At 42.9% G+C, this 14,820-nt stretch overlaps 1 protein-coding gene across 1 annotated transcript in view; it reads left to right on the top strand.

Moving 5' to 3' along the window:
- PLPPR1 (phospholipid phosphatase related 1) overlaps positions 1-12,694 on the top strand; it is a 140,189-nt gene extending 127,495 nt beyond the window's left edge. Inside the window, exons 5-8 of the mRNA XM_063129181.1 lie at positions 1,779-2,029; positions 8,740-8,916; positions 10,033-10,164; positions 12,412-12,694. Coding sequence (XP_062985251.1) covers positions 1,779-2,029; positions 8,740-8,916; positions 10,033-10,164; positions 12,412-12,444 — 593 coding nt within the window. The 3' untranslated portion in view covers positions 12,445-12,694. The remainder of the gene's footprint in view (positions 1-1,778; positions 2,030-8,739; positions 8,917-10,032; positions 10,165-12,411) is intronic.
- Positions 12,695-14,820: the final 2,126 nt, after the last annotated feature.

The following is a 14,820-nucleotide window of genomic DNA, read 5'->3' as shown; positions in this document are numbered from 1 at the left end:
CTCGAAGCCTGCTGATACCTCCCTCTTGTATGTGGATTTTGGGTACATCAGGATCCACACTCAGAGAATGTGTTTATTAGTAGTACAGGATTAAGGCATGTATGTACAGTGTCCCACCATCACACAACCAATGTTTGTAGCCAAGCTATTAAAAAGTATTCGCAACATAAATACCTTGCCAATTCTTTGCCATCAGTTTGTATTAACAAATGTCATATGCCATTGTCAGATGTAAAGCTTGGCAATTACCTTACAGTGGGGCAGTTGGGTAATGAAACTAAAGCTGGTCTCCAGGTAACAAAGACTTACATGATTTCTGCATCAGCAGAGTCAATTTTTAATAAGCAGGATAAACCGGAATGCTTGTGATCTCCAGTTCCTTGCCAACTAGAAGGGATGGTTTTAAAATCTTGAACCGAATGCCTGGATATATTGCAAAATGAGATCGTGCTCTTTTATCAACCTGGAAGCATTTAATAGGGTGTAGAAATGGAGAAAGCAGTAGTTGATACAAACAGAATACAGACAAAATAGTGCACAATGCACAAAACTATATTTAAATGTTAAAATCAAAGACGGGGTGAACAGTTATAATGAACCAAAGGTTTTATAACAAGAACAAAAATTCAACATTATTGCATCTTTAGCAGATAACATAAAAGTTATAAACAATTGTAATGTTGTACAATTGTAATAATAATAGTATCGAGACACGGATAGGTCTCTTCACTATTTCAAAACCTAATGAACAATAAAATATGCTGTAGTTACAGTAGGAATTTACAGTGTAAAGTCACAAATAAGTCTCTTAAGTGTTTATGGACCTTTTTAACAGGCTTCTAGTTTATAAATCCTGTTTTCACGAGTTGCTTCATCAGAGACACACCATCTATAGGGCTAATGCCATGGAAAAAAGTGGGGAGTGTTCAAACCTCCATTCCATGTGTAATCTCTTAAAAACCTGGCCAAACGCCTCAAACAGATTCTAAATGAGCAGCTCTTATCAACCTGGCAGCATTTAATAGGGATCAGAATTAATCTTGTTATATACAAACCACTTCATTAAACAGGGACATTACTTTTTCCCCCTGGACTCACTGCATAGCAGCTGCAACTTCTTCTCTACCTATCTCTGTCTCTCACACCCACCCACGAAGCAGAAGAGTAGGTGATTCCCAGGGTCCAGAGGAAGTGATTCCCAGACGGGCAGTAAGAGTGGGCCCAGAGCATCCAGAGAGCCAGATGTCGCTGTGGGCTGCATGTGATTTCACTGCGGAACACATGCGGCCCATGGGCCTCAGGTTCCCCACCTAGGATACTACTGTGTCAACAACTATGTGTATTATGCATTATTAGAACATGGATAGAAGACAGCTCATTGCTCTTCAGATGTGATATGCAATTATGTTGGTGTCTCAGGATTTAACTGGAACCAAGGCCACGATCCAGATAGGACTAGCATCCAGCAAGGCTGGGCAGCATTGCAGGAGCCCTGGACAATTGGCCCAGTACCTTAGTTTCCTGTGACTGCAGTGAGATGCAGAGCCCCTGCATGTGTTTGCTTGGTTTCTTTAATGCCGAGATCCCAAATCCCCATCCTTTGTGGTCTGGCCCTAAGCCATGCCTTGCATTCCCATTCACATGCCAAGTTTTCCTTTTCATGATTCGAAAGAGAAGCCATTGGAGTGACTGTTCTTCTTCCTACCACACTCCGTCACGTTCCAGGCATCGTCGTACTAATTCTGTTTTTCTGGTTGTTTCACCTTCTCTCCTCGCAGGAGTGTTTGCATTTGGCCTTTTCGCCACAGACATATTTGTAAATGCTGGCCAGGTAGTGACAGGGAACTTGGCACCCTATTTCCTGACTGTGTGTAAACCCAACTACACTGGGAGTGATTGCCGGGCTCACCACCCATTTGTTAACAACGGGAATATCTGCACCGGTGACCAGGATGTGATTGAGAAGGCGAGGAGATCCTTTCCATCCAAACATGCTGCTTTAAGCATTTATTCAGCCTTATATGCTACGGTAAGTGCATAAAAAGTTTCTTCCTTTGTCAGTTATGTTCCTGCTTTTGTTATACCATTTTGAATGCTTTAAGGACCTCCAGCTTCTCTTACTATGGCCATAGCTAGACAGGGTGAAATCCCGGGGCAATCCCCAGGATCATCCCTGTGTGTCCACATGACGCACAGGGGAACTCGGGATCAGGGAGGGATGATCCCTCCCTTGCCCCGGGATCTCGCCCTCCCCTTTAGGCCTGTTTTTTCCCGCAGTCTCGGACTGAGCCCAAGACTGCAGAATGTGTGGCCAGTCACCGCGGGTTGTCCCAGCTCCTTGCGATTCCTCACGAGGACCCGGGACCCGTGCACAGGGTGCAGTGCTCCTGGATCCTGAAATATTTGCCCATTCTTCTTGGCAAAATTGCTCAAGCTCTGTCAGGTTGGATGGGGACCATTGGTAAATAGCAGTTTTCAAGTCTTGCCACGGATTCTAAATAGGATTGAGGTCTGTCTGGGCTTCGTCTGGGCCATTCTAAGACATTTAGGTCCTTGTTTTTAAACCACTCCAGTGTAACTTTGGCTTAAGGTCATTGTCCTGCTGGAAGGTGAACCTCTGCTGCAGACCCAGGCCCTTGCAGACTGAAACAGGTTTTCCTCTAGAATTGCCCTGCATTTTATTTTTTATTTTATTTATCATACTTATACCCCGCTCCTCAGCCAAAAAAGGCTCTCGGAGCGGCTTACACTTAGCAAAAAAGACAGTCCCTGCCCTCAGGCTTACAATCTAATAAAGACATGACACACAAGGAAAAGGAGTCAAGGAGGGAGGGAGGGAGGAGAGAGAAAGAAAGAAAGAAAGAAAGAGAGAGAGAGAGAGAGAGAGAGAGAGAGAGAGAGAGAGAGAGTGTGAGTGAGTGAGTGAGTGAGTGAGTGAGTGAGTGAGTGAGTGAGTGAGTGTCCAGCTCCATTTGGCTCCATTCATCTTGCCCTCAATCCTGACCAGGGTGGATTTGATTTAAATCAATTTGATTTAAATCATGATTTAAATCACTACTCAGAAAGACTCCATTTAATCATGTGACTTCCCCCCCCCCAAAAAAAGTGCACTCTATTCATTGAATTTTTTGAAACTTAGCACTTAAGAAGTAAGGGGTTGATTCTGTGTACATAGATTTGCAAATGAACAATGGGATTGTGATCTCTGCAGACACAAATTCACAGTTTTGAGAACTGTAAAACCAAGCATCTATGGTAATATCTTCTAGATAGAAAAATTGCCCAATAATCTTACAGAAACCTCTGAAAGAGCATGACATTGTGAATGGATTAATGGAATTCATTTACCCAAAAATGTAACATTGCATGAATATACAGCCTCATGCTACATAATTAAAAACTAATCCTTATTTCATGATGAATAACTTTTGGACTATAATGTATCTTAAATAGAAAAACATCTTTAGATAGATTTTTCTTCAGAAAGCATTAGATATGCTCTCCCAACAAACTCTGGGGCCGCCCAGAAACAGTTGTATTTCATCTGAGATCATGTGATGCTTGAATTGCACACAGGTGCACTCCATTCAACTAATTATATGACTTCTTTTGTTTTTAATACTATTGTTATTGATTTTCAAGTAAGGACAAATACAATAAATACACAGAGTAAAAGAAAACACTCAACAACAATATAAATGTTCCCACAGCACCACTATAAAAAAAGCATGGGTGTTCATTCCTTCAATAAGCACTTGATACAGAAAAAGATGCAGGTTAAGTTAGAACCTCTGACCAAAAGGATTCCTGAGTCATTGGGGGTCTAGGTTCCCCACGATTCATATTAATAAATGTGAAAAAGTCCAACCAGTTTTCCACAAATGTGTCTGATGTTATTTCTCCTCTTGCTAACCTGCTATGTTGTGTCAATTTATCATTTAAAGCTAGTTTCCAAATCTTATCAAACCAGCGTTGATGGTCAAAAGGTCTGTCGCTTTTCCAGAATTGGGCAATTTCCCACCTGGCTGCAACCAGCAAATGGGTGACCAAGGCTTTGGGAATAATGTTTCTATTGGCATTCCTAAAAATGGAAAGTAGAGCCAGTGCTGGATCAGTTTCTACTTCAACATGAATAATGTTTGTAATGGTCTGGAAAACCCTTGACCAAAAAGTTTTGACCTGTTGACATTCCCACCAAAGATGAATATAAGTGCCAGGAACTGAGCAACCACGCCAACAGAGCGGGGATATAGTACCACTAATATGGTGCAGTCTAACAGGGGTATAAGTATGATAAATAAATAAATAAATATACCACCTGTGAGTGATTTTCAGAGTGAGCTCTTTAACTTTTGCTGATATTGTTTTATAGGGTGCTGATTGCCACGAGCTTTTCCATTCACCTTCAGTGAAACTGGTGCACAGATCATGTTCCCAAATCATTTTTAACCCTCCCTTATCTGGGAATTGACAATTCAACATCATGTGATATATATCAGAAGCTCCCCCTTTAACCTTTCTAGAATAAGTCAGGCAAGCTTTCTCAAATCTAGTAAGCGAGCGTGGAATGTTATGGAATCGATATAGAGCATTTGCAAAAGAGACTATTTGCATTTTTTGGAGCCAGGTACAAGGGAGTGGGCTCAGTTTTGTCTCTAATTGTTGCATTGATATGATTTTTCCTTTTATAAAGAGATCCCGAATATGGAAAAAACCTTTTTCTTCCCAACCTGTAAATTGTCTATACTTAAATTGATCTCTGAATCAGGGGTGGTCTAAAATCGGGGTTAGGGGGGAAGGGGGTGGTGCAAACCATTTTGCCCACTTTGCCCATACCTTTAAATTTGCTTTCAAAAATGGGTTATTAATTGTTTGAATATGTTTTTTCAGTGTTGGAAGGAATGGGATCGCCCTGATCGTAGGGATGCAGGGGGCGCTTTCAATTGACACCCACGGGATTGCTGTCTCATTTCTAATTATTTTGAGTAGTTGCCTCAATTGAAAAGCATCATGGTACAGCCTAAGATTTGGGACACCAAACCCCCCTAGTTTAGTTGGTCGGAATAGTGTCGCTTGATTGACACGGATGCGTTTGCCCCCTCAACTGAATGTGGATAGAGCTTTTATGACTTCTGAAGGCAGCTGGTTGCACCTGAGTTTATTTAGGGGTGTCACAGCAAAGGGAAGTAGCGCCATTTTGCTGTCTTCACTGCCACCAAGTACTCTTGATGTTGACCATCTCCTAGATCGCCATGGGCCCTTGTAGCCTGTACCAATCTCTATTTCCATGTAAGGCCATAGTATCTTTAATTCTTGAGACGCTTCAGCAGGGAGTTTAAGACCTGCTCTCTGGAGGAATCCATGAAGGTTTCCAGATTAGGCCCACGGGCCAGAGGTTCTCCATGCCATACAGTACTAAAGGCAGGATATAAGCTATTAAAATAAAATGCATGAATAGGTATCCCTTGTCATCCAAGCTGAATGGTTAGTCATCCGGAAACCACCCAACTTGGTTTCTCTATGCTCTTGTGAAGCTTCAGGCACCCTGCCTTCCATCAAACCACCCAGTAACAAGGGAAAGCAGAGAGAGAGAGATGGATGAAGCCTTATCCATTCACCATTCCAAGTAGATCTAGGGGATGGGGGTCCAGACACCATCATCACCGCCATCATCACCTTTTAACGCCATTTCCACTGTTGTCTGCTTCCTTTCCATTGATTATCCTTGTTCCCAGGCCCTCCAGCATCCAGTCTCTCCCATTCATCTGTTACTGCTGTACTGGAAGCTGGGATCCAGCTATTGCTTGCAAGGTCCTACGGTCCCACCTACCCTTTTCCAGGCGTCTACACTACCACTTACCCTTCCCCAGTTATTCTTTCCCCCATGCCTCTAAGGCTTCCATGTAGTGAGGGGAGAGTCCCCTCATCACAGTATCCCTGTAAACCGAAAGGCTAGCAGTCATAATGGTTGCAGTGTTCTGTTTTGTGTGTGAGGATATACTATTGATTTTTCATCCCACCTGGCATGACAGAGAGTTGGAATCTTTCCTGTTCAGAAGCAGTATGGATCTGACAGGCTTCGGCTCTGCTGGCCTTGGGAGGTCTGCATCCATCACTGCTCAGTGGTGGATGCTTCATTTTCATGCTTCTTAGGTTTAATTTCATTCTGTCCAGAATACACCTTTGAGGTTCCACCGAATTTGCCCCACCTTCGCAATAGTAAACTGAATCACCTTGAGAACAGCTTCTTTTCTCATCCAACCCCTGGTTCACCTTCTTTCCTGCAAGAACAAATGTACCCCCTGATGCCAAAAGAGCAGTTATCACACCAGGAACGGTATTCTTTTGCGTGCAAACTGATAATTTTCACTGGATCATTACAAAACCAAACTGCTCCAGCAGAGTTTGAGAGTCAAAGCTCTGTCTTCTCTTCTTGCACTTCAGGAGCCCCCCATGGCGTCATTTAATTTGCTTCTCCGGACAGAGAAGGGGAGGATTTGCAGGGGGGGGGAGTGGGAAGGAACTAGCATGAATACAGATATGCTTTTGTAGCCTTCATCAATCTCATTTCCCATGTAAAACTGTGTGAGAGCATAAGTATCTTTAAACTCCCAGGTGTTTAGTAGCCATTGAGAAGTGAGCTCACCAATTCTACCCACCGTCTTCTACTGAGATCTAGGCACCATCTGCAATTCAGTTTTGTTGCGTGGTTAATTGCAGATTTATTTATTTAAAATATTTTAAATAAATAAAGACAACAAAATTGGCACAGTAATTCAAATACCAAATTTGAATCAAATTGGGTCATCGGTTGATTTTTTATGACTTTTTTTTTTTAACATTTCCCCCCCTCTTTGCAAAGGAGCTGAGGAGCGCTCAAAGGATCGCTGTAGCTCCCTGCAGGAAAATTAACAAGGGTCCAAAGTCCAAAACTCATGACCAGCGGGGCTTAAATGGGGCTGTTGCTAAAACTTTTCAATTTGGTCTCCCATCCAAACTCTGACCAGACCCCTCATGCAGAATGAATTATGCAAAATATTTATTTATTTATTGCATTTCTATACCGCCCAATAGCCGAAACTTTCTGGGTGGGTCACAAAAATTTAAACTATTCAAAGTTTAAAACAACAGTATAAAAGCATGATAAAAAATACAATATAAAAGCACAACCAGGATAAAATCAATAAATATGCAAATTTGCATAGAATGTACTGTCTTGGAACAGAATAGTTGTTGTTGTTTGGCATGGAATAGGCATACTTTTTGCCCATAGTTCTTACGATAGCTGAGTGATACCAACTTTCCCTTCTGCCTGATGACATATTCAGCACAAGTAAAACAAAAAACCCTTCACATTCTCTTACCAAGAGTTCAAGATGCCCCAACACCCGTTGTCTTCCTGCTCCTGCTCCTCCTCTCTCTCTCTCTCATTTTGCCTCTGCAGGGGATGAGCCAACCCTGGCCCAACCTCCATTTATGTCTCTTATGTATGACACTCTGGAGGCATCTGTTGCTAATGAACGGATACTATTTTGGGAGGCTGGGGCCAGCCTTCACAAAGCCAAGCTGTGTTTTGGAAAGCAGAAATCACTGGAGAGGTTTTGCATTGTGTCTGCTGATTTAGCCCATCACTTTTTTTATTTTAGTGCTACTGCATCTTCCTAACTCTTGTCACCCTTATAATTACAGGCTCAGAAATTAGTGTATTTCTCCTAATTGGTTCCCCCACTTCTTTTGTCCTCAGCGATGTTGAAAATGCACTATCGTGGCTTTACGAATTTTACTGAAGGAATGGTTCTGAGCACAGAGAAATCTTTCACCCTATAATTACACTTCCAATGTCTCCTGTGTTTACTTGCTTTAAAAAAAACACAACACTCCTGCGGGCCCTTTTATTTTCTTTCATTTATTCAAAGGCATTGAAAATTAAAATGGTGGCTCTTACCAGGTGGGAATGGGGAAAACATACCTAGATGGGGAGAACATACATAACCACAGGAATGGATTATGACCTGTTACAGCGCACTTATTAGTTGACGCATTTCTGTGACCACATTTTATTTAGTGAGAAGGGCCAAGTCCCATATTTGCCCATGATCGCCCCAGGTACTGCCCCAGAAAATGAGAAGTAGCTTCTGTGATCATGGCAGTATTGTTGTTTTTAGACATTGGGATTGCTCTCAGGCTACTGGGATTGTTTCTGCAGATCAACCAGTCCATATGTTAAAAAGTATAAGAAATAAAGCCCGAAATCCATGCCAGCCTTCCCCACCCCTGTCCATTGACTGTTTTTTGTGACATGTTGAAGAGATCTGGCGATCTTGAAAGCTTGCACATTTTTGTGTCCTTTGAATTGGCGTAATAAAGGTATTGCCCTAATATTTTGCAGTTCATATCTTGCATTCTTCCCATGAATGGCGGCCCTGGAAATGTCTGGGATGCTTTGTGTGAAGTCAGTTTTCATCATGTGAACCCACCCATTAAAAGTGTCTGTTTAATGGCTTGGATAAATTCCATCTATGCCAGTCGCTCAACCTGACAAAGGAAGACCTACCCCTGCTGCTGCATGGTTTAATGAGAGTGCTGACCACATCCAAAGGCTGCTTCTCACAGCTGCGTGGAAGGGAAATTCAAACTTTGGAATCAACAAGATGGGCGATCAGAGCTGACATGGGATGGGTCATAGGAGAGGAAGTTGTCTCTTGAGTCTTCAATGCCAATCTCTGGACTGTATTTCAGATGTACATCACTAGCACAATCAAGACAAAGAGTAGCCGGCTTGCCAAGCCAGTGTTGTGCCTGGGGACTCTATGTGCTGCGTTCCTTACCGGGCTCAACCGGGTCTCTGAGTATCGAAACCACTGTTCGGATGTCATTGCAGGCTTCATCTTGGGAAGTGCGGTAGCTCTCTTCCTGGTAAGTGAATGGTTTGTGCTGTCCTTTCCTCCACTTAAAACCCATCTCTTGCAGAGTCCCTAACCTACTGCCCAGGATGGCTGCCTTTCACAAGAGCTTGGGGGCAGCAAAAGAATGTTTTATAAAATGGTACAGCCAAATGCACCTGTCTCATGGAGGCAGTCCACAGGAACGGCATAGCACATCATTCCAGGAGGGATGGTCCATTTGGCAGCCATAGTATGAATCAATCCTCAAGATAAAATAGTAGAGTTGGAAGGGGCCTGTAAGGCCATCAAGTCCAACCTCCTGCTCAATGCAGGAATCCACCTTAAAGCATTCCTGACAGATGGCTGTCCAGCTGCCAGGAAATCTTTAAACATAATTTTAATTAGACACCTTTGCTAGGTGCTGTGCCAAGGTGAGTGGCCTGCCACTGAATCTCAGCAGGAGCAAAGATGTTATAGTAGACCTGGGACCTTTTGGTGCATGTCCATGTAATTGTGGAGGGGACTTAAGGCTTTTTTCTTTGGTCATCAAGTATCAGAATTCGCGATATATTTAAAACCCAATGTAATTCTTTCAAATCAGGGATGGACACCTTTCAAGGGTCTGGGAACCAATTTACTTATCCTGGAACTGATCAGCGGCCGCACCCTGCTCACACTGCCATCATTTGGTGGTATGGTTGCACAGCAATAAAGAAGGACTGATAGCCTTCTTTATTGGCATCCTATTGGACGTGGAATAATACTATATAATGTAATAACTGTATTGATATCCTCTTAAAAGTTGGCCGTTTTTTGCAGCTGTGCTGCCATGCTGCTGAAATTTGGCAACAAGACTGCAGCTTGTTTTATTTAAAATAAGTGGAAATCGAGCTCCTTTTGCTGCCATGCCACCAAATTTTGGCAGCAAACTTGGCAGTGGGGGTCGTAAGCAAGGCCAGGACGGCTGTATGCAGTCTGCAGGGCTCATGTTTCCCATCCCAGTTTTAAAAAATAAATGCCGTGTCCTTTCCCAATGAATGCCTCAAAATCAGAAGTGACTGCAAAGTCCCTTGTCCGCTGTTAAAAGAGGGACATTGTTCCAAAGATCCCCTTTTTCTTCTTTTTTTTTTTTTGCCTCACCCCACAGGGAATATGCGTGGTTCATAACTTCAAAGGCACACACGGAGCTCCTTCTAAATCGAAGCCCGACGAACAGCGAGGCATGCCACTGATGGCGTTTCCAAGAGTGGAGAGTCCTTTGGAGACGCTGAGTGCACAGGTGCCGTCTATCCTGCCCTTTTGAACTTTGATCCATTGTGGGTAGTCCTGTCTCATTATCCCTGCCAAGTTCGCATTGTTGCCAGAACAGAATAATAATAATAATAATAATAATAATAATAATAATAATAATAATAATAATAATAATAATATTTCTTACCTGCCTCTCTCTCTGGATCGAGGCGGGGAACATTACATACAATATAATACATAAAACTAGTTAAAAGAGCATATAAAACCAATACAATATTAAAATAACAATCACAACCTCTTAAAATTCTTAGGTTTAAAAATTCATCTGGGTAGGCCTTTTCTTTATTCCAACTAAGCTAGTCAGGCAGCTTTCTGCCCTGTTGTTTTTTTTTAATATCATTGGCATTATAAATGCTGGTAAAGTTTGGAAACAAAGGTGTTGGCAGTGCCATTGCCTTCATCAGAGCGCTCCTACCAAGCCGTGAGTTGCTTGCATTCCATTCCGCTCTTGCAAATCCCTGGTTTCCCCCCCACCCCGCTCCGTATGAAAAGTTTATCTGTGATAATTGACCTGACAATCTGGTTCCTGATGGACTACAACCCCCATCATCCCCAGGTTTGGGGAAGGCTGCAGGTAAAAAATACATCAGTAAGCCCAAGTACCAAACCTTGCAATTTCCTGAGTTGCTTTTTTAAGTGCACTTTGGCTTGTAGCCTTTGGGTTGGTTCACACGTATTCTCCCCAGTGAAAGAACAAGCTGTCTTTTAATGAGGCGTGGGGAACCCATAGCCCCCTGCCCTCAAGACATCATTGGACTCCAGCTTCCATCAGTCCTACCCAGCGTCGCCAACAGACAGGGATGATAGAGGTTGTAGTTCAAGATCTAGAGGGCTACAGGTTCCCAACCCCTCTTTTAAATCCTCCTCTCTCTGTTTTGAAATTCTGGAGAAGGGAGCAGACTCCTTCTACCCACAGCCACTAAGGCTTGTCTTGCCTTTCCAGAGAGTAGGAGCCTCATCCTCTGCAGCAGCAGCGCCCCACCTCTACCTCTACCTCTATTTGAAATGGCAGCACACCGCTGCTGCACTCAAGATTGCCATTTTTTTACTGCTCATGCAATATGTACTTTATATATTTATATACCGCCCCCTATCCAAAGATTCCGGAGCAGTGAACAAATAGAATGAGAAGGCTTATCAAAGGCTACCAGCCCTGATGGTTATGTGTTATCTCCAGTATCCAAGGCAGTGAGCCTGTGTGTACCAGTTGCTGGTGAACATGGGTGGGAGGGTGCTGTTATACCATTTCCTGCTTTGTTGGTCCCTGGTCAACAGCTGGTTGGCCACTGAATGCTGGACTGGATGAACCCTCAGTCTGATCAAGCATGGCATTTTTTTAATTTTTTTTTTTTGTTCTTATGTTCTAATGAAAGACTAAAAACAGAATTAAAAAAATCATTAAAAGTTAATGAACAAAGTTCAAATAAAACCGCGGCCAGTCATTCAGGGAAAGCTTCCTGGAACAATGTTTTCAGGAGGCGCTGAAGACAATGCAACATTGGTGCCTGCCTGACCTCCAAAGGCAGGGAATTCCATAGGAAGGGGGCCACCACACTGAAGGCTCTTCTCCTCGTGGACTCTCATCGGACCATAGGTCCACATGGAACCACCAGGAGCAGACCTTCAGATGACCTCAGTGACTGGGCAGGTTGTTAAGGAAGAAGGCGCTCTCTGTCCTTTAACATAACAGTGGAATATAAAAATCTGCTGCCAGTCAAATCAGTCCAGTGGGCTATCTAGCTCAGTATTGTCTGCACTGACTGGCAGCATCTCTCTATAGAGTTTCAGGCAGGAATTGGGACCACAATGCTCCAAAAGGAGGGGTTAAACCTTTCTCCCTTCTGTTTCCCCCCTGAAATTTCATCACTAGCAGGGGCCGGGGGTGGGGGTGTTAGAAAAACGTCTCCAACCAAGACATTTTTTGTTTGTTTTTAACACCCACCCACCGATGGGGGTGGAATTTAAGGGAGAAATGGGTGTAGCAGGAAGGTTCAAGCCCCCTCTCATGGAGCGCCATGGTCCCAATCTGAATCGGGGCCTGCACACTCACACAAGAGTAAGAAAAACTGTCATGCATAGCTACAATACATGTGATGAGTAGAATGTTTAGCTTGACCCTTGGATAGCATTTTTTTGTTACCTCATCAGTCCTGACTACAGACTGACTGTATCATACTAAAAAGTATTCTTTGCTTTGTGTCCCCTTCTCCCACAGAATCATTCTGCCTCTATGACTGAAGTCACCTGATCTGACAGATGGGAAGAGAAGCTATTTTTTATCACCCTCCGGTACAATATTCCCTCAACAACACACAGTTATACTAATTGTCAAACTGTGATGACCAGTATTATGTTATGTCTAGTTAGAAGCTAATGTTTTGTACATTTTTGTATGAGGAAGTGATGTAGCTTGCCCTGGAATTTTTCCCCCTCTTTTTGGTCAGCTTTAATATATTTATGCCAGAATTTAAAACAAAAGAATACAGGAGGGGAAAAAAGAAACAGAAAAAAAAGTTTTTAAAAAGTGAAAGAAACCTTTTCTTGTTTAAAATCTGTTCTGAGGCACTACATCTTTGGAAATTGTTGATGTTTTGTGATATTTGTACACAGACCTTTTTTTGGTTTTGTTTTATATACAATAAATTAAATGATAATTATAAATACTAATCCACTTTTACCTTTTTGTTACCAGGGAAAATGCTTCCAGTACGTGAAGGTACCAGATTCTGTCACTGTTGTGCAATTCTGCAGTAATCCGTACTCACTCTAATGAACTATAGAGTTGTCACGGCATGACGTGGATCTAACCCTTTAGGCTATTGATACTGAGAAATATGTATTTTTGAGTCCCGATTCCACATGGGTAAGGACATGACTGAGGACTAGTCTGTTGTGAATTTCTACGCCTCCTGTAGAAAGCCCCATGGATGTGAATGGGAGTTGGACAGATTCCTGAACTGCTTTCCAGGACTCCCATGCATTTCTATGGAGCTTGCTCAGGAAATTGCCCCAATTGGGCCATGCCCAGGGTGTGCAATTGCCAGGTTGCTAACTAGTAGTTTCATTGGGCCCAAGGTACACAGCTGTGTACACAATCCACACAGCTTTCCTTGTGGCTTTCTTTCCATAGTCTTCCCAAGAGCTGTGCTGAGCAAGACTTGCTCATGTGATCCCACTTTAAAAAAAAAAGAGAGAGAGCATATATCATTGGGGGTGTTACCATGGAAATTACAGAGAAAGCCTGGCTGCACACGCACATGTCTTGTGCATTGTGTATTTAACATCACTGCCGTGGCTTGCACAAAATAGTGGGCCAAGGTTAACATTAAGGGGCAAGGTTAGTGTTAAGACTTTGGTTTAACACAAATGTTGCAGAATCAAGAGCCTTGTAAATTGGCTCAAGAGGCGCCGTTATGCTAGTTATACTCAAGGAGGTAGCACAACGTAGTTGGCATTTTTATATGGATATTTGAGCTAGAGCCACGATCGGGAACTTAGAAGAATACGAAAGTATTATTACGGTCACGGGCCAAACCACGGTCTACCAATAAGCTTTAGCCTGCCTCCAAGTGGTACTTTTTAAAGACAGGCATCTTAAGATCTGTCTCTTAAGAAGCGTATAAATTTTGTGTAGGAAACTTCACAGACATGTTCATCCAACCACCTTCCAGAGTTGTACCAAAACGCGCATCTTCGCTGTGAAATAGACATTTGTGTAACCTTTCCTTTGTGGCATATGCATGCATTTTTAAGACATGGGTAACTTGGGAAGTGGCACTCACCCTTGGACCACATATATCTGACCCTTAGGTGCACATCGAATGCCTGTGCACAAGGTGCATTGCAAAGGGCCCCAATTGGTCTTGAAGGTTTGAAGCCATCCTTGTGGTTCCACCGCGTGTTTTGTAATAGGAGGAGTGTAAATGTTTCATTGCTGCATTACAGCATCGCATAACAACCTAGAAAGGAGCCTTAGGCGAATAAATCTGTGACTCGATTCCACTGGTGCTAATATGAAGAAACACCATTCGTGTTGACATGAGTGGGAAATTAGATCCAGGCTGTGTGTCACACTTAACCATGTAAAAAGCAACCTAGCTATGCCTGTTCAGAACTCACAAAGCTCCCTCCTTACCAGTAAGGAAAGCAAGTGGGGCTTTAAGGCATATGGACAAGGAGGAGAAGGAAATTGTGGCCAAGGTTATTCTTTCTCTTGTTATCTCTGGCAGCTAATCTTCCCTCCTAATGAACGAGGTTAGCTGCCAGAGACTTAAATAGAGATGGCAATAGAAGCAAAAAGCTCACCCATTGCTTTGAGTACGACTTCAAATCACTACAGTTTGTTTTTTTCTTGTTTGGGAGGATGGCCTTCAGAGTTCTGACTAGGAAGCATTTGGCTGCTTTATATATGGTAAGCGTAATGTGTGTCCCAGCGCTTAAATCCTAATAGATTTGGGCATGCCTTTCCCATAGAAGTGCCTGCCTCGTCATCACAAGAACAGGCAATGTCTACCTTTTGTGGGTCATAATGTAATGCATTTGTATCCAAAACTGGCTTTCACGTTGCACAGTATTGTTAACAGATCAAAAGAACACAACTGGACCTGCTTGCCTGTCCATCTGT

The sequence above is a fragment of the Elgaria multicarinata genome, chromosome 6 (assembly GCF_023053635.1).
Source record: "Elgaria multicarinata webbii isolate HBS135686 ecotype San Diego chromosome 6, rElgMul1.1.pri, whole genome shotgun sequence".
In the NCBI taxonomy this organism is placed as follows: Eukaryota; Metazoa; Chordata; class Lepidosauria; order Squamata; family Anguidae; genus Elgaria; species Elgaria multicarinata.
This window is presented reverse-complemented; position numbering and strand designations above follow the sequence as displayed.